This window comes from Lemur catta, chromosome 17 (genome assembly GCF_020740605.2).
Source record: "Lemur catta isolate mLemCat1 chromosome 17, mLemCat1.pri, whole genome shotgun sequence".
In the NCBI taxonomy this organism is placed as follows: Eukaryota; Metazoa; Chordata; class Mammalia; order Primates; family Lemuridae; genus Lemur; species Lemur catta.
This window is the reverse complement of record NC_059144.1, coordinates 20316545-20341865: the sequence shown is the minus strand read 5'-3', so window position 1 is coordinate 20341865 and position 25321 is coordinate 20316545. Positions and strand designations below refer to the sequence as shown.

Genomic DNA, 25321 nt, shown 5'->3' with positions numbered 1-25321 from the left:
ACAGGCTGCTGCAAGGATCCCGGGATATGGAGGGCTCACTCCTTGCCCTCAAGGAGCAACCAGGCTGGTGGGGTGGGGGGGTGGGGGTGAGGAGGGCCAGACAAAGACCCCAACAAAGCTCAGCCAAAGTGACAGGGACAGCCCAGCACAGAGGAGCAGAGAGGCCTGGGCTGTGGGGTTCCCTGTGCTCAATGTGAGACATTCTGATCGTAACCTCAGCGCCTTCCAGTGCCATTCGTGACCCGTGGGTGGTCACCCGCTACTCCTACCACATTCACTTAGTTGAGGCAGTCACAAAGACCCACCCAATTTCAAGGGAAGGAGACAGAGACTCCAGCTTTCGATGGGAAGAGTAGCAAAGAATTCGTGGATATATTTTCAAAGGACCATAATTACCAAAAAGCAGAGAGTGTTTAATGCTATGACAGAGAAAGCACAAGGAAGACAGTACAAACAAAGGTCCTCAGAGAAGGACCTTTCTCCAATCCAGAGAAACATGGGGTGGTCAGGGAAGGCTTCCTGGAGGCGAGAGCAGAGCAAAGCTCACAAATATAGGAAGTCCTGGGGCAAAACTCTAAAAATTAAGCACAATCTCTACTATAAATTTTGTTTTCCAAAATGAAATTTTAATATCTTTACTTACTGCAAATATAGCATTACATATGGTGCCATTGGAAACCAATCCCTCATAGGCACCTTTCTTTAGCAAGAAATACATTTATCTCTGCGGCCTCACTTTAAATGGTGCATCATAATTCATTGAACCCACGTCCTTTTGTGGGATACGTTAGGTTTGGTCTCACTTCTCCCTATTTCACGCGTGGGCAGTGGGCATCTCAGTGCAGTGACTTCATTGCACACCGACTTCGTTATGTACTCAGGGGCAAGTTCCAGAGGTAGGATGGCCGGGTCACAGGCCATGCAGCGGCGTAAAGATTTGTGAATGGTCTTCCAGAAAATTTTGCCACCGGGAAGGTTTGAAAGAGCCTGTTTTCCCATGGGGGGAAACATTTATTTTTTTAAATAAACAGAGTCGAGTGTAAAGAAGAGAGTTTGGAATGCACCAGACGTGGCTTTACCTTCTGCTCTGCCGTTTGTTGGGTGTGAGATCTTGGGGGAGTGAGGTGGGGGGGGCCTCTCTGAGCCTCAGTTTCTTCATCTGCAAAACCGGGCCTCCCTAGCTGAGCTTAAGAGACCTCCTGAGACGAGGCAAGGCCTCTGGGGATGAGTGAGGGTTTTGCACTTGGGGCCAGGCCACCCTCTGATCTAGGCAGAGACAACGGGCTTCTAAGTCTGACCTGTGACCATAATGATGTCGCAAGCCTGTTCCAGTCCCTGTGCCTCCTCTTCCCGCTCCCAGCAGCCGCCCTCCCTTGGGAACCGCCCTCAGCCCTTGGCCTTGGCTACTTAAGGGAGCCAGGCCCAGCCACTGTTGTGACAGTCCTGGCACACCCCACTGGGAGCACAGAATGCGGGTCTTGGCGGGGGCCCTGCTGTCCATACTGCTGGGGTGGCTGCTCACGTCCACCCTGGGGGCTCTGGGTGCCAACCCAGGCCTGGTCACCAGGATCACCAACAAGGGCCTGGAGTACGGTAAGAAGCTGCCGCTGCTGGCTGGACCCAGGCTGCTCTGAGTGCAGCTGGGGGCACACGCTGGGACTCGCCCTCTGGAGGCGCAGCCTTCTGGGCCAGGCAGCCGTGTCTCGGATTCCGGCCTCGTCACCCACCAGCTGAGTGACTTGGGCACGTTACTTGTGTTAGCTGGGTTTCCCGCCAGCTGACAGGGACGACAGTTCGGGTGCAAGCGGTTGATCTGGGAGACGATTCTGGGAGAGGATGCCAGGAGCACTGCAGGGGGCGGGTACGTGAGAGGGGGGGAGAAGGCCATGCCAGAGGGTGTGTTATTAAAACAGTCACCACCCCTGGTGCCTGGAACAATTCCGCCGGGAAATTCTTGGTAAAGCTTAAAAACACGTGTCTTAAAACTAGAAGTCAGAACCGTGGTTACCCCCAGAGGCAGGTAGAGACCCCGAAGGGCATGAGGGAGCCTGGAAGGTGCTGGAACGTGCACCCTCGATCCAAGTGGTGGTCACGTGGGTGTACAAAAATTTTAAAATTCCATACGTACCTTTAAAATTAGTGCCTATTAGGTACTTTATGTATGTTATTCCTCAATTTTAAAGAATGGATAAAAGTAGGGCTATTTTTTTTTTAATATGTTGAAACAAAGCCTCGGGGTTATACCATCCAAGTGACAAGGGGGCTGGGGTATTACACACCACTGTGACTGATTGCCAGATCCTGGGCAGGGGGACGCCCCAGCACTTCCGTCCTGCTGCATGTGCCAGCTTCCCGGAGTTCCAGGACAAAGAGGCTCAGAGAGGCAGACATCAGCAGCCGGAAGTCAGCAGTCACTCCCTGGAATATCAGGGACATGGGCGGGCACTGACTGCATGTGCTGCTCACATTTCTGGAGCCTGAATTGCCTTATCTGTTAAATAGAATAATAGCATTCCCTCGGTTAGGCGTGTTGGGAGTCCAGACTGGCCAGAGGCGGAGAGAGGGAAATCAGGGAGGGTTTCCAGGAAGAGGTGTGGTGGGGAAGACAGAGTGAATTACCCAGGGACAAGGGGCAGCGTTCCAGGCAGAGGGACCCTGGCATGTGCATTTGCTAGAGGGAAGAGAGCCAGTTGGAAAGAGGTGAAAGGGGAAGCTGTTGGCCATCTGTGTACATATGCCTGCCTCGGGGACATAATCCCAGGTCCCTCTTATCCCAGGACAGGCAGTGGGGCCCAGTAACTGCTATTTGTGTTGAAACCCTAAATCAGGAGGGTTTGTGTTTTGCCCCTTTCCACTCTGCAAACATACTATATTTATGTACCCAATCCTCTATAGTTGGACATTTTGTTCCTTTCCACATTTTTAATACTATAAACCCTGCTTTGCTGTTCCAGGCATTCTCTGAGTGCCTGCTGTGTGCCAGGCACCAAGCTGGGAGTGCCTGGCACCCTCCCAGCCCCTTCTTGCTTTGCAGCTATGACATGACCCACTTGACTGCTCAGGCCACCTCAGTGAGAAAGTATTGCTGTCATTGCTTTTTTTTCTCTTTTTTTTAGGAAAACAAAACAAAACAAACAGTGTCTGTTGCCCAAGGTGGAGTCTGGAGTGCAGTGGTGCAATCCTAGCTCACTGCAGCCTCCACCTCCTGGGCTCAAGCGTCCCCCTATGTCAGCCTCCCAAGCAGCTAGAATTACAGCCGCATACCACTGCACCTGGCTAATTTTATTTTTTTTTAGAGATGGGTTCTTGCTATTTGAACTCCTGGCCTCAAGCGATCCTTCTGCCCCAGCCTCCTGAAGTGCTGGGATTACAGGCGTGAGCCACTGTGCCTGGCCTGTCATTATTATTTGACAGATGAATAAAGTGAAGGTTGGTTGGTCGCCTGGCTAGAAAGATGCCAAAGCCAGGATTCTAGCCCCCAAATCAATTCTTTCAGTTTCTTCTACATTGGCCAGATGCCATGGAGGACAGGAAAGACGACTGCACACCCAAGCACACAGCACTCGTCCCCTTGGGGAGTTGTTGGCAAAGGCATTCTGTTTGCTTATCTGTAAAATGGGCACAAGCTTAACAATGCCGCGTGAATTGCAGGGATGTCCCTGAGTGTTCCTCATGCTGTCTGGCACACAGAGAGGTTTGATAACCTGTCACTGTCATTTCTAAGAAGGATGTCGGCCTCTCTCCCCAGAGCAGGAGGTTTAGAGCAAGGGAGAAAGGTAGGTGGACCAAGCTGACTCCCAGCTTTTTCCTTCCCACAGCGGCCAGGAAGGGGCTGTTGGCTCTAGAGCAAGAGTTGCACGGGACCACGCTGCCTGACTTCTCCGGGGACTTCAAGATCCACGGTGTCGGCAAGGGGAAATATTCATTCTACAGGTGGGACTCTCCTTCTGCTGGGCCCCTGAAGTGGCTGGGAGGGACGAGGGGGCTGGAGAGGGAGGAGCAGAGAGCCCCAGGATTGGGTCAGGGAACCCTCCCTGGGGCAGACACTGGGATAATTCCTGGAGGAGTTCAGAAGGAAATTCTGGGATGGAATTAAGCTCCTCCATTCATTCATGCAGCAAATATTAATGAAGACCTACTGGCTGTGTGACCTGAGCCTCAGTTTCCTTATCTATAAGATGGGGTTAATACTGCCTCCTCCTTCAGAGGGGTAATCTAAGATCCAATCTGGCCACTGGATGTAGTCTGGAAGGAAAGATAGACCTTGAACTTTAAATACAGTAGCCCAACTGTTACAGCTGAAGTTTGCACATGGGGGAGTCAGAGAGGACTTCCCAGAGGAGGTGGTATTTGAGCTGAGTCTCAAGAGATGACCAGACTTGAGCAGCTGATGCTTTAAAAAGCTGTGAAATGCTTTTTGAGGGATGGGCAATGGAAGGAGGGTAATCAGACCCACAGCTCATTATACCACTCCCTGCTCACTTTGGGTGCTTCATTCATTCCTCCCTTCTTTTATTCAGTCCATCAGCAAACATTTATGGAGCACCTACTATGTACCAGGCAAAGAAAATGAAACGTGTCCATTTTTCCCCACTGACGGTAGACACTTTTGTGTCTTCTCTTAAGGATGCTTCAATCTTCCCTGAATCTAATTCCCCTACCTGGACGTGTTGAGAGAGGGGAGCTTAGAAGGGGCTGCAAACCCAAAGGGGTGTGTCTGCAATCCCTACTCAGGGTGCCACCAGGGTCATGAGATTCGAGGTTCTGACCCTGCATGTGCCACTGTGGGCAAACGCATCCCTTCTTTGAGGTTCTGTTTCCCACTCCGTGGAAAGGGGGAAAGAACAGGGCTGACCCCCTCTGTGACGCCCAAATGGTGAGGCAACCTAAAGTGCTTAGCACGGTCACAGGTGTTGGCCTGAGGCAGGTCCTGGTTGTCCAGTCCCCACCGTGGCGGGGAGGGGGTGCAAAGGCAGGGGCCGGTCCCTGGTGAGGCTGGGTCCAGACCCGGGCTGACATCTCCCGCCGTGTGTCTCCCTCCAGCCTGGAAGTCCACAGCTGTGACCTGCGCGGCTCCACTCTGCGGCCCCTCCCGGGCCACGGCCTGAGTCTGTCCGTCTCCGACTCCTCCATCCGGCTCCGGGGCAGGTGGAAGGTGCACAAGGCGTTCCTGTAAGTTGATGCGCTCCCTGGCCATAGAGCCCTTGGCCATAGCCTCTGTCCTTTCCTTCTTGGGTCCCAGGTGTTCCTAGTGCATCAGGAAGACCACGTGACACACAGATGGCGCCCAAGCCCGGAGGCAGCCTGGGCGTTAAGTCCCGGCTCTGGGATGAGTCCCCTTCCCTCCCTGAGTCTCCACTTCCTCGTCTCCTAAGGGGGACGGGCCCGCTTCCCTGGTCACGGGCGAACCAAATGCGATAACACTGTGTCTCCTTGGTTTGCTTTCCGCAGAAGCAGAACGCAGGGCAAGAATTCCCGTACGAGTATCTATCTGGGCAGTGGTCTGAGGACACATCCACAGGGGCAGGAAGTGAGCGTGCGGGCGAGGAAAGCTCAGTCCAGCTGGGGAGCCCTGGGGGCCAGCGTAGAACACGCCTCTGAGCTTGTCCAGCTCCAGGTGTTACCCCTTCTCCCGTTCACCCTCGGTGATGCCCGGGCTAGAGTGAGTGCCATGGCATCAGCCTTGCTCACAGCAACCTCAGACTCCTGGGCTCAGGCAATCCTCCTGCCTCGGCCTCCTGAGTAGCTGGGACTACAGGCATGCGCCACCATGCCCGGCTAATTTTTTCTATATATTTTTAGCTGTTCAGATCATTTCTTTCTATTTTCTTTAGTAGAGACGGGGTCTGGCTCTTGCTCAGGCTGGTCTCAAACCCCTGAGCTCAAACAATCTGCTCGCCTCGGCCTCCCAGAGTGCTAGGATGACAGGCATCAGCCACCGCGCCTGGTCTATATATATTATTAAAATTAATTTCAGCTCTTTCTTTTTTGCCTTTTAATGTGGCTTCTAGAAAATTTAAAATGACACGTGTGGCTCACATTCTATTTCTACTGCTCGGTGCCACTTCAGAAAGATGCTCAGCATATATGTCACCTACACATGTGTGTTCATTCTATTGTCATGACAGTCATTGGCCACCTCTTATGCCCTGGCTTTTGTCCCTGCAGTACCTTAAAAATCTTTATAAAAGCATATGAAGATCTACCTCATTTTGTTTGTTTTTTTTTAAGCCATTAAACTTGTAAATTATTTTACTTTTTTAAATGTAATTTTTTAAATTCATATGAAATCCACATAACATAATATTGATCATTTTAAAGAGTACAGTTCAGTGGCATTTCGTTTATTCACAATGTCGTGCAACAACCACCTCTATCTAGTTCCAAAACATTTTCTTCACCCCAAAAGAAAACTCCATACCCATTAAATATTAATAGTCACTCCCCATTTCTCTGCACTCAGCCCCAGGCAACCACCCATCTGCATTCTGTCTCTATGGATTTACCTATTCTGGAGAGTTCATGTAAATGGAATCATACAAATATGTGATATTTTGTGTCTGGCTTCTTTCACTTAGCATAATAATTTTGAGGTTCAGCCACAACATAGCACACATTAATATTTCATTCCTTATGAAGAAAGAGCACTATTTCCTCATATGGAGAGACCACATCTGCCTTCATGGTTTTCAAAGGCTGCATACCATGGGTGCCCACTTATTCAACCTGCCGCTACCAGTGGACATTTAGATTGTTTCTTCATTTTTTGCTGTTACCCATGATGCTTCAGTGAGCTGCCCCACACATATATCTTGGCAGGAAGAGCCACAAGACAAAACTTAGAAGTCAAATTATCGGGCCAAAGAGTATACGTGTTTGAATTGGGATGGAGCCCACTGATTTGTGTTTCAGAAAAGTAATGACAATGTGCTGTCCCAACCACAGTGTCTGGACTTCTGTTTACTCATATGTTCACCAGCACTGGGTGTTAATACTTCAAACATTTATCAATCTGATAGGTGAAAACTGGCATCCTCGTTATCTCCATTTTTAATAACTTGTTATATGCTTATTTGCCACCACACTTCCTGTTCATATCTTTGATTTTTTTTTCTTTTGGGTTGTTTTGTCCTTTCCTTATTAATTTTCATTGGCTTGTTCTTTGTATATTTAAGGAAACTAGCTCATATATTAGCTCATATATTAAGGAAATTAGCTCTTTGGCTGTCTCATGATACAATTTTGTTTTTTTTCTTTGTGACGGCATTTTTTGTCCACTAAAGTTTTAATTTTCTATGCTGGCAATTTTACCAACTATTTCCTTTATGACTTACGAGACTCGGCTCTTGCCTAGAAATGTCTTCGCCCATCCCTGACCATAAATCCTGGATCCAGGCTTTCTTCTAGATCTTTTATGGCCTTATTTCTTGTTCTTAAATCTTTGCTCCGCTCCACTTATTTTGGGGTAAGAACTGAGCTTTCTATTTCCCCTCCAATGGTGGCAGACCCTGGTCGAGGAACCAACCATGGCTTCTCTGATCTCCTCCAGGAAACTACAAGAGTCCTTTGACCTGAGTGTCAAGGGCATCACCATTTCAGTTGACCTCCAGTTGGGCAGTGAGCCCTCAGGGAGGCCCACGGTTACCACCTCCAAGTGCAGTGGCCGAATCCGAGAGGTGGATGTGGACATATCGGGAGGTTTGAGGTAGGTCACCACTGAGACCCTGCCAGCTTGAACCCTGGTTGTGGTCCCCAGCCCACCCAGCCCTCGGCCTGGCCTCTGATACTTTTAAGGGCCCGGGGAGAACGCACAGGCTCTTCACGGGCACTTGAAGATCATTCTTGGGGGGACCCGGTTGAGACGAACAGATGCAGATTCAAGCCAGGAATACTGGTATGTCATTTCCATAAAAAAATCAACCACAGGGGGCCTTTGTCGGGTAAATGAAATTTGGCTGTTGGAGGAACACAAAGGCTTTTGGCTAAAGGAAACTTTGTGAAAAATATACACATCTTGGGCAAGTCATTTCATCTCTTTAAGTCTCAGTTTCCTTGACTAGAAAAATGTGGATTCTCAAGCCCCTCCCCAAATCCACTGATGGTGACTGGGGTGCAGCAGGTGGCTGGGAAGCCAGGTGCACGGAATCAGGACGGGCGTGCTGAGACTCTGCCTCCTCATCCTCCCCAGGGTTCTGGGGTGCAGCAGGGCAGCAGGATGGGGTAGGGAGGGCTCTCTTTGGTGACTGGCCTGGCCTGGCCAGGGCCTGGCTTTCCCTGCCACCCCACTGTCCCCAAGTTCAGTGGCAGAGAGTCGACTCTCCGCTGTGCTCCTCTCCCCAGGTGGATGCTGAATCTCTTCCACAACCAGATCGAGTCCAAGTTCCGGAGCATGCTGGAGAGCAAGGTAAGAAGGTCCAAGCTGCTGGGCATCCGCTGAGCCAGGCGAGGGCTGGACGGAGGTCTTCACTGACCTCTGGCCCTGGACGGGGCCACGGAGGCTGGTTTGGACATAATTGTGCCCAAGGCCCAGAGAGGACAAATCATTTGCCCAGGCCATGGAGCTTGTGTGGGACAAAGCTGGGGGCAAAACTCAGTTCTCTGGACTCCAAGTTGAACAGAAATGGTCCAGTGCTTGCCCAAGGGTCAAACAGCAGAAGCCAAACAGGGACTCCAGCCCCTCCCCTTGCTCGCCCCTGCCCTGCACTGCACAAAGGCCAAAAAGGAAATCATAATGCAGCTGTCTCCAGCCAGAGACCAGGCAGGTAACTTCGGAGAGTGCGTGGGCCCGGTGGGAACCGGGCAGGCTCGTAAGCACCTGCCCTGGATGGGGAGGCAGCCATACTGTGTCAGATTTTTCTGTTTAAAAAAAAAAAAGTGAAATCTCCAGATTTTGTAAGCTTTTTTTTCCCTTTTTTTTGAGACAGAGTCTCACTCTGTCGCCCAGGCTGAAGTGCAGTGGCATCAACATAGCTCACTGCAACCTCAAACTCCTGGGCTCAAGTGATCCTCCTGCCTCAGCCTCCTGGGTAGCTGGGACTACAGGAGTGCACCACACCTGGCTAATTTTCCCATTTTTTTGTAGAGATGGGGTCTCATTTTTGCTCGGGCTGATCTCCAACTCCTGGCCTCAAGCAGTTCTCCGGCCTCAGCTCCCCAAAGTGCTAGGATTACAGGCCCAGATTTTGTACTCTTTGGCTGAAACAAAGAGGTTCTATGATAACTTTCAGTTCCTCCAAACACTCATTTCACTCCAAAATCCCATTTCTGAGATATCCTAAGCCTAGCTGGAGCTGTGTCTGTAGCAATGACCTTGTGTGGGAAGGGAGAAAGTGACAAAGGAGGAGAGGGGAACACACACACACACACACACACACACACACACACACACACACACACACACACACACACACACACACACCTTCTCTAGCACTGGTTTGGCTTTGAGTGTCCCCTAGTGGTTGAAGCAGGGACGGCAGCCGGACCCCAGCATCCAGGTGTGGCCAGCTGTGCTCTCTGTTTCTTTTCTGGTTCTGGGGCCCTGGGATCTAAGTGAACCTGAGAAATATGCCAACCCGTTCAGGCACCCTGTTGCCATATTGCTGTGCTAATTTACACTCCTCTGTTGATGGTTGTAATAAGAATGATAATATATAACAATAATAATATTATATAATAATAGTAATATTATATAACAATAGTAATACATTACAATTAATTATAATATAATTATTATGTACTGTGATAATTATTGTTTTGATAAATTAATATAACTAATGCTACACAGAATACATTATTGTGTAACTATTCTTATTTATTACAATAACGGCTGCTATTCTGGAGGCTGTGTCTTGGCCAGGGATAATGAGCTAAGCCCTTTCTGCACACAGTCCCACTGGATCCGAACCTTACCCTTGGGAGGAGGTGCCACTGTCCACATTGACAGAGGAAGCTCTGAGGGGTGCAGTGACTTGCCCCGTGTCACCTTGCTGTGGAGGGGCTGGGGCAGGATTGGAACTTCCTGGGATGTGGAGCTGTGTATGCCAAAGGCCTCACAGGGGGTGGGTGTTTCGGGAAAGACAGAGACCTCACCTGACCCCTGATACCTACGGATTTTCAGAAATCTCCTTCTCCCAGGAAAACTCAGAGCCTAGTGCAGGGCTTTTCTAACTCCCCACTTAGGATGGGATGTGGCGTCTGAACCAGCAGGGCTGAGAAGAATACTAAGCACTCACCGAGTGCTTGCTGTCTGGGTGATGTGAACTCACTGTCTCATTCCTCCACTCCCCCAAAAATCCAAGGGAAGCACTTAGCCTTGTCATTGCGTCCCGTGGCTGAGAATCAAAAAGCAGAGAGAGATTCTGCAAAGGTCACACGGCCAGTGGGGACTGAGCAGGACTCAAACCTAAGCTTGCTCCACTCTCCAGCTCCACCCTTAACCACCACCCCAACCTGCCTCCCCGGCAGAACCTACCGTGAGTCTGGCACTGAGGCAGCCCGCGCCTCCCCTCCCCAGCCCCTCAGGGCCCTGAAGGAGTGGGCACCCAGGCTGGGGGCTTTGAGGGGGGTTAGATGGGCTGTTGTCTGAAAGCAAGGTCAGGAGGGAACGGTCTTAGGTGAGACAGACAGTTTCCTGGTTCCCTTGCAATCAACCACGAATGTTCCTCACCACGCTGTTCTTCCTGGCAGCTCCTTGCTGCTAAACTCCTCTCCCAGGAAGTGGGGCAGCCGGAAGGGGAGGTTAAGATGAAACCCCCTGCCTGATTTATGCCTGCTCAACCTTTAGCCTGCCCTTACGATGTCGCCTCTTCAGGGAAGACATCTGCAACCCCTACATAAGGCCTGCATCTCCCCACGTCCCTCTCCTTCATCGTGTATCTAGGACTCTCTCATACACACATAAACAAAGAAAATATCTACGTATGAACCCAAATGTTTTAAGATACAACAAATGCACATTCATTTGTCTTCTGATGTAGGGCCCAGAACTATTCTTTGAAAACGGTCTCTTGGTTTGACTAGTTACTGTCTAGTTCTGGTATTAAACTCTAAATTCTGGGAGGCCAGGGCCTCCCAAAGGAAAACGTCCTTCATGGTGGAGTTTCAGGCAATGTCTCCAGCCAATCGGTGAGTACCTGGCTCAGGTGTCCAGCCTTGGGAGAGACTTGGAAAAGTCTTGGGGTCCAGACTTGGGGGGGTCTATATTTTTTGATCATTTCTATTTCCTTGGTACCTGGCACATGATAACCACTTATAAATATCTGTAGAATCAGTGGCCCTGAGCAAATGTGAAAGTGTGACTAAGGGGACTAGCATGGTGCCAGACCAAAGCTGGGGGACTCTCTCAGGCTTTCTCTCCCCATTTTTTTCCAGATCTGCGAACTGATCCAGAAATCAGTAACCTCTGACCTACAGCCTTATCTCCAAACTCTGCCAGGTAGCGTGTCCTGCCCACCCCTGGAACAATTTATTTCTGTTATTTTTATAAAAGCATATATGTACCTTATAAAATGTTAAATTGGACATAAGTACAGAAGAAGTAAAAGTCCCTTTTTCTCCCCAACTTTGCTTCCAAGAAGTAACCCCTGTTTTGGGCATATGTTTTCAGATATTTTCTTTGCATGTACAACTATATAAATATGTATAAGAAATACATTTTATATACATTTTATATGTACACTCATATATGTATTCTTTTTGTTCATGGATATATACATATATGCTTAGTTATAAACATATATATATTAGTAGACATAATATGAACACTATTCTGTACCTTGCTTCTTTTTTAACTTGCATATCTCAAAGATCCTTCTATATGGGAACATACAAATTGACCTCATTTTTTAAAACTTCTTATTGAAGGTATTCACAGAGAAAAGTGCTCAGATCCTAGCTGTACAGCTTAAAGAAGTGTCTCACACTGAGCACACATGTAACCAGCTCCCAGCCAAGAGGCAGAACACAGCTGGCCTTCCAGAGCCCCCAGGTCCCCTCTGGTCGGTACCCAGCCCTCCAGAGCAGTGGCTTCTACCAGCAAAAATTAGCTTTACACTTTGTACATGAAAGGAATCATATTTTGAGTCTTTTTTTTTCAAAGCCAAAAGGCTTTCTTTGTTCAACTCTAAGCTATGAGATCGACCCGTATTGTTGTGTATACCTGTGGTGCAGTTGATGGCTTCTTGCTGCGTAGCACTCCGTGTAGCTGTCCCTCCGTTTACTTGTCCGTTCTACTGTTGAAGGCCATTGGGTAGTTTCAGTTTTAAGCCATCAGCAGCAGTGCTGCTACGAATGTTCTAGTGCATATGGCGGCATGTCTGTGGGTGCACACCTGGGAGTGAACTTGTAGGCTCACGTGGTGCACGTAGGTTGGCACATGACCTCATTGTTCCGATAGCTGCGTAGTAGTCCATCGTGTGGGTGTGTCTTCATGTATTTAGTAAGTCCCCAGCTGATGGACATCTAGGTGTTTTGCCATCCTTTGCTATTGTCAGCAGGGCTGCAGGGAGCCCTCTGCGAGTGGAGTCCCTGGATCCAGGGTACACATGTTAAGTTTGGAGGGACGGTCCCTGACTAATTGTCTGAGATGTTCTCTGATGCCTTGGCCCCCAAGCCCCACGTGGTTACTGTTGGTGCCCCCTCACCTGAGGTCCAGGCTGGCACGGCCGACCCAATGCATGGGACACGGAACATTTGTTCACCCAGGGCTTTGGAAGGCAGTGTTTAAGATGCCTGATCTTCCTGTTATTTGGTTCAGTACAAAGCTCTAGGTGTGACTGGAGGTGTAAAGCCCCAAGGCTGCCAGACCCGAGCTGCTCCTGGTGTGTGTGTGTGTGTGTGTGTGTGTGTGTGTGTGTGTGTCTCCCTGGAAACCGCTGAGGCCCTAGGCTGAGCACAACACCCCCACCCCTGCTAACCCACCAGGTTCCTACAAGGGAACCCAGGTAGTCTCTTCCTTGAAGAATTAGTTCTTTGCCCCAGGGCTGGGCTGGACAGAGGGTCTTTAGGCAGAGGGGCAGGGGCTCTGGAGAAAGTCACCACAAGTGTGAGTCAGCCAAAGGCTGCACCCGGCTCCTAATTCTGCCCCGTCTCTCGGTTCCCAGTCACAGCAGACATTAATGATTTCCTCAGCATCGATTACAGCTTAGTGGAGGCTCCTCGGGCCACAGCCCAGATGCTGGATGTGTTGTTCAAGGTAAGTGTCCTGGAGCAGGGGCCCGGGTGGGTCCAGACCCAGTGAGGCGGTCCCTCAGGGTCAGCTCATTCCCGGGGACACCTGTCCACCTAACTTCAGATCTGTCCTCCTCTCCCCGGTGGTTCCTGCTGTGTTGGGGGCAGGGTGACATGGAGTGGTGGGGAGTGTTCCCAGAGCTGGGATTCTCCCACAGGTGGCTTACAACCCTTAGGTCTTAAAACTTCCCCTCCTCCCTCTGCACCCTCCTCCCTCTGCCCCCTCCTCCCTCCTCCCTCTCCCCCCCTCCTCCCTCTCCCCCCTCCTCCCTCCTCCCTCTCCCTCCTCCTCCCTCTCCCCCCCTCCTCCCTCTCCCCCCTCCTCCCTCCTCCCTCTCCCTCCTCCTCCCTCTCCCCCCTCTTCCTTCTGCCCCCTCCTCCCTCCTCCCTCTCCCCCCTCCTCCCTCTCCCCCCTCCTCCCCCTCCTCCCTCCTCCCTCTCCCTCCTCCTCCCTCTCCCCCCTCCTCCTTCTGCCCCCTCCTCCGCCTTGCCCATTATGCAGGCAAGGTCAACTAGAGCTGGCCCAAGGTGTGCAGAGGGGCTGGCCAGTACATCCCATAGCTGATATTCCAAAGCTTCTGGGGACCTTTTCATTAAGGGACACAACACTTTGACCCAAAGGAAAATGTGTTTAATGGTGGAGTTTCAGGCAGCGTCTCCAGCCCGTGCCTTTCACCAGGCTGTGTAGGCGACTGCCTACCTTGGAAGTCCAGCCCTGGGATACACTGAAAAGTCCAACTGGACCCTATTTCTCTCTCCAGGGTGAAATTTTTCAATCTAATCACCACTCCTCAGTTTCCTTGCTTGCTCCAGTCATGCATCTTCCTGGGGAACACAACAAAATGGTCTACTTTGCCATCTCGGATTATGTCTTCAACACAGCCAGCCTGGTTTATCACGAGGCAGGGTACCTAAGCTTCTCCATCACAAATGACATGGTGAGGACGGTGGCAAACACTGCTCTCAAATGACAGCATAACCTATCCTTCCTTCCTTCTTTCCTTTCCACCCCCATTTACACCTGTAAAATAGTAAGTTATAAATAAGAAAAAATCAAGACCAGGAAAAATATGTTAATACAATCTCCCTTTTTGCTTTGGCTGCCAGGAAGCTCCAAGCCAAAGTTCTTTCTCCCTTATAACAACAGTGGAAGATGTTGCGGCTTGCTTGTCTATATTCTGCTTTTCTCCTAGTCTAGACCTGTTATTCTAATTCATATTTTCTCTCACTCTGATGGTTTATGGAGGTTTATTTAAAAATATTTTAGTGAATGTGGTAGAATAATGGATACACCGATAAATGCATAAAGCTACATAGAAAAAGAAATAAATACGTGAAAAGTCACAAATATGAAGATACTGGGCCCATAAATCAATTTTTTAATTTCATAAAACTGTCTGGGAGCTTCCTTGTAGACAGAGTGAAAAGGGTACATGATTAAGTGATTCATGGTAAAAGGAGGGACAAAGTCTTCCTAACACTTATCTCTAAAGACAACTGTCTCAAATGGGACTTTGTGTAAGGGAGACTGAACTTTATAGTGGATCACATCTTTAATATTTTTCCAGTTTCTTTACTATTTCTGGGTCTCAAAAGCTTGTTTCTTGTAGCACTTTGTAAAGGTTGAGGTCTCACGGACAATGTCAGGATGGTGGGAGGAACACAGTGTGGTCCAACCTGGATGGTCTGGCCTACGCTAGTGTAAATGGGGAACCATCTGGTAGATGGAGGGAGTGACATTTTGTCCTTGGAAGGCTTCCCACACCTGCACAGGCCTTTACTTCTGTTATATTTGATTTACCGATCCTACCTGCAGCACAGGCCTTCCTTTTTGTGGGTGGGATGATTATAGCTATGTTTTTTGGAGCACTCATTATGTGCCAGGCCTGTGCTAGATGCTCATTTAGCCCTCACAATGGTGAGGATGGGAACTATTATTATACCCATTTTATAGACGAGGAAGTTGAGGCTCAGGGGAGTAAAAGGACTGTCCTGAGATCACACAGTGACAAAGCCAGGACCGAAACCTAGGTTTGTGTGACTGCGATCCTCACCCTTGCAGACCCTCTGTGTGGGGTCTATATATCACCTACGACCAGGGAGAGCAGCCAGGACCCCAGGGACTCACGTACTCTGCTCAGGGTGAACGCAGGACAGTCATCTCATCACTGCCAAGGTAACCCAGGCAGTCGAGAAGCTGCAGTCTTGAGTGTTCCCCCACCTCCTAATTCTCTCTAGACCTTCAGCTCTGGGGGGAGCACCCTAAAACCACTCTGTGTCTCTTTCCTGCAGATTCTACCTGACTCTGTCTTCAAACTGACCACCAAGTCCTTCCGAGCCTTCGCCCCCAAGGTAAGGAGTCCCTCAGCCCTCCGTGGGTGCAGACTAAGTCTGCTAGATTTCAGAGGTTTCTCTTTAAAACCTCCACATTCCTCTCAGAGTCTGAATGCCAGGAGTGAAGGGGAAGGTGCTGCAGGCTTCGGGGCTCCCCTCAAAGGCCAAATAACAAAAGGCTGAGCCCACGTCTGCTGGGACCACGGCTCGTCCAGTCTCTTATTGGTGCTATCTAAGAATCCCAAGGAGGCCGGCCGCGGTGGCTCATGCTTGTGATAGCAATCCTAGCACTCTGGGAGGCTGAGGCAGGAGGATCACTGGAGGTCAGGAGTTTGAGACCAGGCTCAGCAAGAGCCAGACCCTGTCTCTTCTAAAAAAAATAGAAAAAAATTAGCCAGGTGTGGTGGCATGTGCCTGTAGTCCCAGCTACTCGGGAGGCTGAGGCAGGAGGATTGCTTGAGCCCAGGAGTTTGAGGTTGCTGTGAGCTAGGCTGATGCCACGGCACTCACTCTAGCCCGGGCAACAGAGCGAGACTCTGTCTCAAAAAAATAAAAAATAAAAAATAATAATAATAAAATTTAAAAAAGAGAATCCCAAGGAATGCTGGCATGTTGCATAAAATGTACCCTAATTCATAACATCTAACAATTACAGACGGCTTACTAGGAGCCAGGCATGTTCGTGGTGCTTTAAAAACTTATTTTTTGAAGGGATAATAAATTCTCATGGTTCAACATTCAAAAGATATAAGAGGTTATAGGGTAGAAACTCCCCCATCCATTCCTGACCCCCAGTCCCCATCTTGAGTCTACCAATACTATCAGACTGTGTGTTTCCTTCTGGTAACATTCCATGTGTATACAGGTTGTGTATTTCTTATCCAAAATGCTTGGGACCAGAAGTGTTTTGGATTTCAAATTTTTTTCAGATTTCAGATATTTGTATTAGGGATGCTCAACTTCTATAGCAAATGTTGTGTTGTGCATCTTTCTTTCTCTCTCTCTCTCTTTTTTTTTTTTTTTTTTATGAGACAGGGTCTTACTCTGTCACCCAGGCAGTGCAGTGGCATCCTCATAGCTCACTGCAACCTCAAACTCCTGGGCTCAAGTGATCCTCCTGCCTCAGCCTCCTGAGTAGCTGGGACTACAGGCATGCACCACCATACCCAGTTAATTTTTAAATTTTTTTGGTAGAGATTATATTGTCTAGGCGGGTCTTGAACTCCTGGCCTCAAGCAATCCTCCCACCTCAGCCTCTCAAAGTGTCATGTATTTTTACACAAAGGGAGGCATATTATACGCCATTCTGTACCTTTTTTTCCCCTTACTGTATCTACAAGACCATTCATGTGGATAGACAAAGAGCTCCCTCACTCTTTTGTTTTCATGGGTATCCAATCTGCTATTGTATGGATTTCCCATGGTTTGTTTCACTGGTTCCCTACGGAAGGATGTGTAGGTTGTTCCCAATCTTTTGCTACATCAGTGTTGCAGAGAGAAACCTGGTAGCTCCATCATTGCTGCGCTGAATTCTTCGCGTGTGTCTTCTCATGTATCCCACAGAAATCCACCATCCTCTCCCAACGCTCCGAGTCCCCCAGGATGCAGCCCAGACAGGCAGTAGCGTTTAACGTGCCTTGCAGAAGGGTTAGTGATAGCTGAGGGGGGCCATAATGGTGGGGAAAAAAAAATTAAACTACAAGTCCTGCGGTGCCTGGATCATGTCCTTCCATGAGGTGCCCCCTCCAGGCCCTTTCTCTCCCTAGAACCCCACTCACAGCCCACCCTGCCGCCATGTTGTCCCAGCCACCCTTTGCACACCCTTGGCAGCACCCTGGCCCCAGCAACCCTTTTGCCCCAGAAAGAGAAGGAAACTCCTCCTTCCCCTTCCTGCCTGCATCATAATCAACCTGGCAGAAAAGCAACTCTGCCCGCCTTCTTAGTAAAGCAGTTTTCCTCCTTGACCTTCCAAACTTCTTGCTTCTAGAATAGGATGCAGATTTTATATTTATATAACCAAAAGGCTCATGGGAGTGTTCTTCTTCCACCAGCTTCCCCCCAAAAAGGAATAGTCTTGCTCCAAATTAAATTCTGTACGTACCTCTAGTGAAACAGAAAATTTCGAGCACTTTTGAAATGGTGGAATCTATTTGTGTCGTATTTCAAAAACACTGGTGTCCTATCTTAACATGCACAAGTTACCAGAGTGTGATGAAGGCATGCAAAACAACAGCTCGTCCCCCTTGCTTAGGGATGGGTGGGGAGTGAGAAAATTGGCCGGACCTTTCTGGGGAATAATTTGGCAATACCTTCCAAAAGCTTTAAAAGCATCCCTGCCCTTTGACTCAGTAATTCCACCTCTAGAAATGTTTTCCTGAAAATAATAGCCAAAGGTACTCAAGGGGGTGGTTATTGTGACAAAACCTTGAAGACAACTTAATGCCCAGGAGGGCTGGATCAACTGCAGTGCCCACGCACAGCAGAATGCAATGCAACCAGGAAATAGATGATGCGGACTCTGTATGTTTGGCATGGAAAGATGTCCAGTTATGCTATTAAGAGGAAAAGGCATAGAACATTTTGTGGGAAATAAAATCAACCACAAGCCTTCTCAGCTTTATCTGAGTCCCCCTAGACCCTCCTGGCAGGCCTGCCTATTTTCTTCTCTTGACATAATCCTCTATTTCTGCTCCCAGTTAGCCAGACTGTACCCCAACATGAACTTGGAGCTCCAGGGAGCAGTGGCCTCTGCCCCACTCCTGAACTTCAGCTCTGGGAATCTGTCCTTGGCCCCCCTTATGGAGATTGAGGGCTTCGTGCTGCTGCCCGACTCTGAGAGGGAGCCTGTTTTCCGGCTCAGTGTGGTAAGGTTCAGAGCTTTTGCAAATGCTGTTCTCTTTTCCTGCACGCTTTTCTCCCCACTCACCACCTGACTAATCTACCTTATGCTTCTTGCCATTTTTTTCTTGAGGCACCCCATTATCTTTCTTCACAGCGTTTACTACAAAGGTACTTAGGTAGCAGCTTGCAGATTTATGCTTATTGTGTGCATCTCCCACTACAGGAGTGCAGGGGGAGGTATAGGGGTCTTTGTCCTGTTTGCTCTACTCTGCTCTAGATCCCCCGAAGACTACATTCCCCAGGCTTCTTTGCCCACTGATTTCTCCCTTGGACAGCTAATGGGAGCACTGTCAGGAGAATGGAGGGTGGGAGGAAGGATGAAGCCAGAGAATCTTTACTTCTCTCTGCCGTGGGCAGGGGCTCTGGCAATGACTGTGTCTCCTCAGTGGTGGCTCCCGTAACCCCAGCTCCACTCTGTTCCTCTAGTCCTGGGGTGGAAGCAGCCTCCTGTCTCTGCCAATCTCCGAGTGGCCTCACCAACTCTTTCCTGGCTTCTCAGCAGTTTCATCACTTGTGTAATTCCTTGTATGAAATTCCCTCTGCATTAAATATTAAGAGAGGGTTTTCTTTCTTGACGGAGCCTGTCTAATAGGGAACAGGCTGAGTGCTTTGGGGGCCCTGCTCACTGGATGGAGAACTTTGCTTTCTTGTTTCTTGACTTTTCAAACTCAACAAGTCAGATCTCTAAAAGGATAATCCCTCCTAGATGCCATATCTGTAATTTGATATTGTTGTTACTGTTATCAAAATTGTTGATATTATTAGTAATATATTTTTAAATTAAAATATTATTATTATTTCTAGGACTGAATCTTGTCCCTGAGATAGCTAGAAATGATCCTTTTTAGAGTTTTCCAGGGACAGGTACTCTACACCTCTTGGTAGTCTGTTCAAAGTTTAACTGCTGCTGCAGTAAGCAATTTCAAGTAAACATGTTCAAGTCCAAGGTCAAACATTTATTGAGCACTTACAATGAGCCTCTTGGGAGTCTACAGCCTAGTGGGCAAATTTCCTGCTCTAACTCGTTGAGCTGTTTGTTGAGGGGAGACAGCTGGTCCTTGTCACCATCCTTCCTGTACATGACAACTTCCATCATTTAGACCTGTTTCCTTCTACGGGCATTTCCAGGCCACTAATGTGTCCATCACGTTGAACTTCAACACCACCAAGATCAGTGGGTCCATGAAACCTGAAAAGTAAGTTGACCTCCTGCCCACATGGGCGTGCTCAGCTGGGCTTCTCTGTAGCCGGGGGTGGGGGGTGATGAGATCTTCCTGTCAATGTGGGGGCCCCACCGTTTGGGAAAGACACTTAAATTTCACCCCAGTTGCGCCAATTCTTTTTCCCCACTGGTCCGCCCTCCCCCCCGCAAACTTCAAATTTCTCAAGAATTTACTAATACGGCTCTTTCTTAATCTATGAATTATAGGCATAGCTGTTTTAACTTACTGAAATGATAAAGGCCGAGATCTTCTACAGCACCTCACCTGCCCTCCAATGGTCTTCCCAGTGTCGTTGTGCCATTGCTTTTAGTTACTCGCTCATCTTTTTCACTCCCACCCCCACCCCACCCTTGGGCCTGTGCCTTCTAAAGCCAGTGCCTCCTCCTTTCTGGGGAGCCCTGCATTGCTTAAGCTTCCCAGGGGCTCAATGCCCACATCTCTGTGTCTTCTCTGATTCATTATAGGGTACAAGTGGAACTGAAGGAATCCAAAGTTGGACAATTCAATGTAAGTTATCATTTTTATTTATGACATGATTACAATATTAATGTAAGGTGTTTCCTAAACAATTGCTATGGCAACTATAATAGGAAGTATAAAAGGAGAAGAGCTGATCTCTGCCCTAGGGAGCTTCAGAGGCCCTCAAGAGCACAAGACACAGGGCCAAGGAGCAGTTATAGCCTAATATAAAACAAGATATAATTAAGTCATCTATTGGACAGAATTCTTTTAACTGCAAGGAACAGAAAGCCAACTTGAACTGTCTTATACAAAAAGGAGGAATGTATAGGACTATATAACTAAAAAACAAAAAGCAACCAGAAAACTAAGACTGGAGGTTTCAGGCAGAGCTGGATCCAGGTGCTCAAATTAGTGCACCAAGAATTTCCATCTCTCTCTTCTACTTTCATCTGTGTTGGTTTCATTCTCAGTCAGGCTCTTCTGTTGGGTGGTAAACTCCAGAGTTTCCTGTAGTCTCATTAAAAAAAAAAAATCTGGGCCAGGTGCGGTGGCTCACACCTGTAAGCCTAGCACTATGGGAGGCCGAGGCGGGAGGATCGCTCGAGGTCAGGAGTTCGAGACCAGCCTGAGCAAGAGCGAGACCTCGTCTCTACTAAAAATAGAAAGAAATGATCTGGACAGCTAAAAATATATAGAGAAAAAAAATTAGCCAGGCATGGTGGCACATGCCTGTAGTCCCAGCTACTTGGGAGGCTGAGGCAGAAAGATTGCTTAAGCCCAGGAGTTTGAGGTTGCTGTGAGCTTGAAGCCATGACACTCTAGCCAGGCAACAGAGCAAGACTCTGTCTCAAAAAAAAAAAAAAAAAAAAATCTGCAAAGTAAAAAAAAAAAACCCTGTGCTAGCTCCCACTGGACTCACCTTTAGTCATGTGCCCAATTCTGAAGCCAATCACTGTGGGCAGAAGGTGGACAGGACCAATCTGCAAAGCACGGATCTCATCCGCACTCCTGGAGCCAGGATTTTTCATCAGCTACACCCACAATTAGGAGAAATCGAATGCTGGGCAGACAAAACCAAGAGGTGGTTGCAATGAGGAGGAAAAAGGTGAAGTAAATGGCTTCATACGAAAGGAGGAAAGAGATGGGGAAGATGAGTGTGGGCTAAAGTGAAGAAGAAGAGCTTTCTGGAAGGAGGGAGGGAGATGGATCGCCATTAATGGGCAGTAGTTGTCTTCCTTTTTACCATCCCATGCCTGGCCTCCCCTGCCCACCTTCACCCCTGCCTTGCTTCCCAGACTCTTGCTAGGTGCTTTGGAAGTGGAAACTAGCACGTAGACCCTGGGCAGAGACACTGCCGCAGGGACCCCAAGCATGACTCCTTCCAGAGAATAAGGGGGGAAGTGAATAATGACACACTCATATCATATCTGCTCACGCAGGTAAAAAATATTATAAAGTAAAATGCTCAAATGTAAAGTTTCACAAAAATTTATCCCATCAGGTTTTCGGAACATGAAATGTGAAAAGCAAGAACTGTAGACTCAGACAAGCCCTCTGCCTGCCAATATAGTGGGAGTTAAAAGTTGTGTTTCATAATTTTTTTAGGCAAATCCATTTTGGTTTTACTTCATTTCTTTTAATTACACAAGTAGTTTAGGAAAACATTCGCACTGTAAAAAAATTATATACTACAGATAAGGCTAAGGACTAAGTCAAAGCTTGATTTCTTCCTAGGGGACAGACAATTGGACCTCCAGCCTTCCAAAATTGTCCTATTCATCTGCCTATATATAAATGTGCATCTCAAAGTAGTTTTATCTCATAAAATAGCAGCATGATGTAGGTATCTATGTGCAATTTGCTTTTTTCAAGCCTTTTGCCCATGTCAACACATACAGAACCTCCCTACCCCCAGGGTGGCTGTGTGGCTGTTTAGGTGGGCAAGATGGCCCAGGTGGTCACAGTGAGCCTCCCCTGTCCCCCACCAGATGGAGCTCTTGGAAGCATTCGTCAACTACTACCTTGTCAACGTCCTCTACCCCGAGATCAACGGTAAGAATGGCCACGGATTTTTCCAAGTCAAGACTGGACACTGCTCTTTTGGGGGGAAAAGGGTTGGACTTGGAGTTGGGAAACAGGGCTCTCCTGGAGCCTGCGTGACTGTGAGCAAGTCACTTCTCTTGGAGCCTGTGAGATGGAATCCTCAAGGTTGCCTTATCTCCCTCCAGGGCTCTAATTCCCTGGGTTCAAATCCCACGTCTGCCACTTCCTACCTGCATGACGTAGGACAAGTCACTTGGCTACTCTGTGCCTCGGTTTCCTTATCTGTAAAATGAGTATAATAATTATACCTACCTCATAGTCTTTGGTGATCATTAAATGGGGATATACCGTGTCTAGAATTTACAGAGAGCAAAATTCTTTGGTAAAAATTTGTCTACAATTGTTGTTTATTAATAAATCCCTCTCAATATTGTGCTTCAACCTCCAGATAAATTGGCCATAGGCTTGCCCCTCCCTCTGCTAAAGCGTGTTCAGCTCTACGACCTTGTTGTCCAGATCCATAAGGTCAGTGGGTTCGGGGGAGCTCTGAGGATTTGGGGGGTGGGTGTTGGTTAGTAGCTTGCCAGGTTTGGAGGCCAAACTGATGGGTGATACCCAGCCCAGCCTAGGCCTGTAGCTGGGAAAGCCTTCTGGGGGCAGGATGCTTCTGGGCATCACTATATGCCACAAAGTCACCTGCCTGTCCTTCAGAAGTGGCACCTCTGTTGGGGCAGGAGGCATTTGACACAGCCCTGTGCCACCACTGCCTCCCACCCCCAGGGGAGACCTGAGGGAACCTTAAGGTGAGCTCATTTTGAAAATACTGTAAGCCCAACAGGTCAGGTTCTGCAAGCCATTTGTGGGTTCTAAAATATTCTAAATTTCCTCTAAACTTGGTATGCCTTCCCCATTTTACATATGTACTATCACCATATTTACATTTTTAAAAATTATTCTTGAACACTTTGCTCCACTGTAGCCACAATTTGAATTTTGGTGCACTTCCTTCCAGTGCATTTTTTTTTAAACTTTAAACACATTTTTTTTGTTGTTTGTTTCTATGTGTGTTTTGGACAGTTGCATTGCTAGTGCTCACACTTGCTTTTTCTTTCTTTCCTTTTTTTTTTTTTGTTACACTCAGCATCACCCCTTAGTCTTGTTCCCTTGTTGCAACCTAGTTTCCTCCTCCCAACATTAAATAGCTGTGTGTGTTTTCATCCAGCAGATGGGCCATAATTTAATTAACTGTTTTAATACCAAGAAATATGTCTGATATTTTCGCTATTCTAACTACTATTCTGACCAAGCATTTTGTGGTCCATTTGTACCCCCAAGTTGCAGGTCATCTTTCGAGGTGAGATGCCTGGGTTGGCAGACTCGTGAGCATTAGGAGATGCTGCGGTGTGCCTGGGACGTCATCAACATCCAGAAATAATAGCTATTAAAGGGAATGAAGGGCAGAGGTGGTTAGGAACCTTGAAACACTGATCAACTGTCATAGTTAAGAAACAGAGCTCCGAAGCCCTTTTGGGCCCCAAGACACACAACACGTAACTACTCTTGAGTATTTACAAGTGGAGCCAGACAGACTGTTATTCAAAGCAAAGACTGAGTGACAAGTCACACCACTGGGCTCAGTTTTCCCCTCTGTAAAATGGGGTGGAACCCAAACCTTACTGGGCTTTTGTGAAGATTAGAGGCCAAGTAGGATAGCGTGCAACTCAATGTTTGCACATGGAAAGTGATTAGAAAATTTATTATATATTATGACATTCATTAGAATTTTGAGATCAACTCTGTCCATTTCTGTGACCACCAAAGGCAGGGGATTGATCACTGTGGGAAAGAACTGGACTTGGCCCTGAGCTCAGAATTCCCACCCCTCTGGGAGCTGGAGATGTAAGAAGAGCAAGAGAGTAAACCCCAGCAGCTCATGATTTTGTGATATTCGCCAAGGAGAGAAAATTTAGGTGATACAAAGGACTTTTAGAGTCCTGCCAGGAAGCAGCAGCTTTGGAAATGACAGATAAATCGCCACCTTGGAGAGGGCAGCCGGCAAAAGCTGTGCTTTATGGAGACCTTGGGGACCGAGTCACACTTGTGATTTACGCACTGACCTAGGTATCTCGCAGAGCTTGTGTTACCCAAGACGAGGGCTCCCTTTAAATGGCAGATGGATCTCTCTGGAACAGAAGATGCTCTCTATCATGTTGTCCCGTCCTGTTTCTCCTAGAACTTCCTGTTCTTGGGCGCCAATGTCCAGTACGTGAGAGCTTGAGGGCGAGAAGAAAGATGGCGCTTGGAGGGCACAGCTGGGTCTGCACGTGGCATTTCCAGATTTGCAGTGTATCTGCAGAGATCCTCTCAGAGGACGAAGACGCTTCTGTTCTCAGCTCTGGAGGCCAGGTCTGCCCCCACCCTCCTCTTCCCAGGAGCACCCACGCCCTCTCTCACTCTGAACTTTACTTTCTGCTCCAGGAAGGACCTCCCTCCCCCACTGGCCTGGGATATCTTTAAGAGCAGGCATTGTAGTTTTTATTCGGCATCTGATCCTCGTGCCTAGCAGAGTGCTGGCACTTAGTAGGTCCTCAATAAATATTTATTGAATGATGCGATGAAGAAATTTTTGCCTGGTGTTTTGGCTGAACCTCCTCACTGCCCACCCTCTTGTGGCCAGAGGGGTCTTTGGATTGTCAGTGATCTGTCATCTCCAAGCCTAGACCTTGGCCACATGCCACTTTCTGCTCTGGGAGCCTCAGTGAGAGACCAGGCATGTGCTCGGCCCCGGACCTGGCGCTGGCGCTCGTCCCTAAGGCCATTGCCCTGTCTCAGGCAGACGCCCCCTTTGACTTTGCTCAGTCCCTCACTCCTTGTCTGCTGCAGACGGGGGAGCCAAGGCGTCTCCCCGAGCAAAAACTCTGCCTCCTGCTGCTTTCTCCCCACTGAAGCAGGTGTAAATTAGGAGCAAATGGATCCGTCTAGGCTTTTGGTCCAACTCAAATAAAAACCTCATCCAACTGTTATTTATGAGCCCCACGCCTGGAGGGAGAGGCCATGATTTCTAATTACTGAACAATGAGCCTTTGATCAGACTTAACAGAGAGTCATTTCCAAGTTATGTAGCTGGGCTC

At 48.4% G+C, this 25321-nt stretch overlaps 1 protein-coding gene across 4 annotated transcripts; it reads left to right on the top strand.

Moving 5' to 3' along the window:
• Positions 1-1428: 1428 nt before the first annotated feature.
• On the top strand, positions 1429-24802 carry LOC123622343 (lipopolysaccharide binding protein). Of its 4 annotated transcripts, XM_045528592.1 has the most exons (16): positions 1430-1593; positions 3819-3933; positions 5044-5172; positions 7550-7705; positions 8341-8404; positions 11371-11434; positions 13101-13192; positions 13989-14165; positions 15520-15579; positions 17125-17208; positions 18258-18425; positions 19591-19658; positions 20150-20192; positions 22136-22199; positions 22639-22715; positions 24424-24802. In XM_045528592.1, exons 1-16 carry the CDS (start codon positions 1470-1472, stop codon positions 24466-24468), a joined length of 1530 nt encoding a protein of 509 aa, XP_045384548.1. In that variant the 5' UTR covers positions 1430-1469; the 3' UTR covers positions 24469-24802. The 4 variants fall into 4 exon arrangements, with proteins under 4 accessions (XP_045384550.1, XP_045384548.1, XP_045384549.1 ...); XM_045528594.1 differs by lacking the exon at positions 13989-14165 and having other exon boundaries at positions 1429-1593; XM_045528593.1 differs by lacking the exon at positions 17125-17208.
• Positions 24803-25321: the final 519 nt, after the last annotated feature.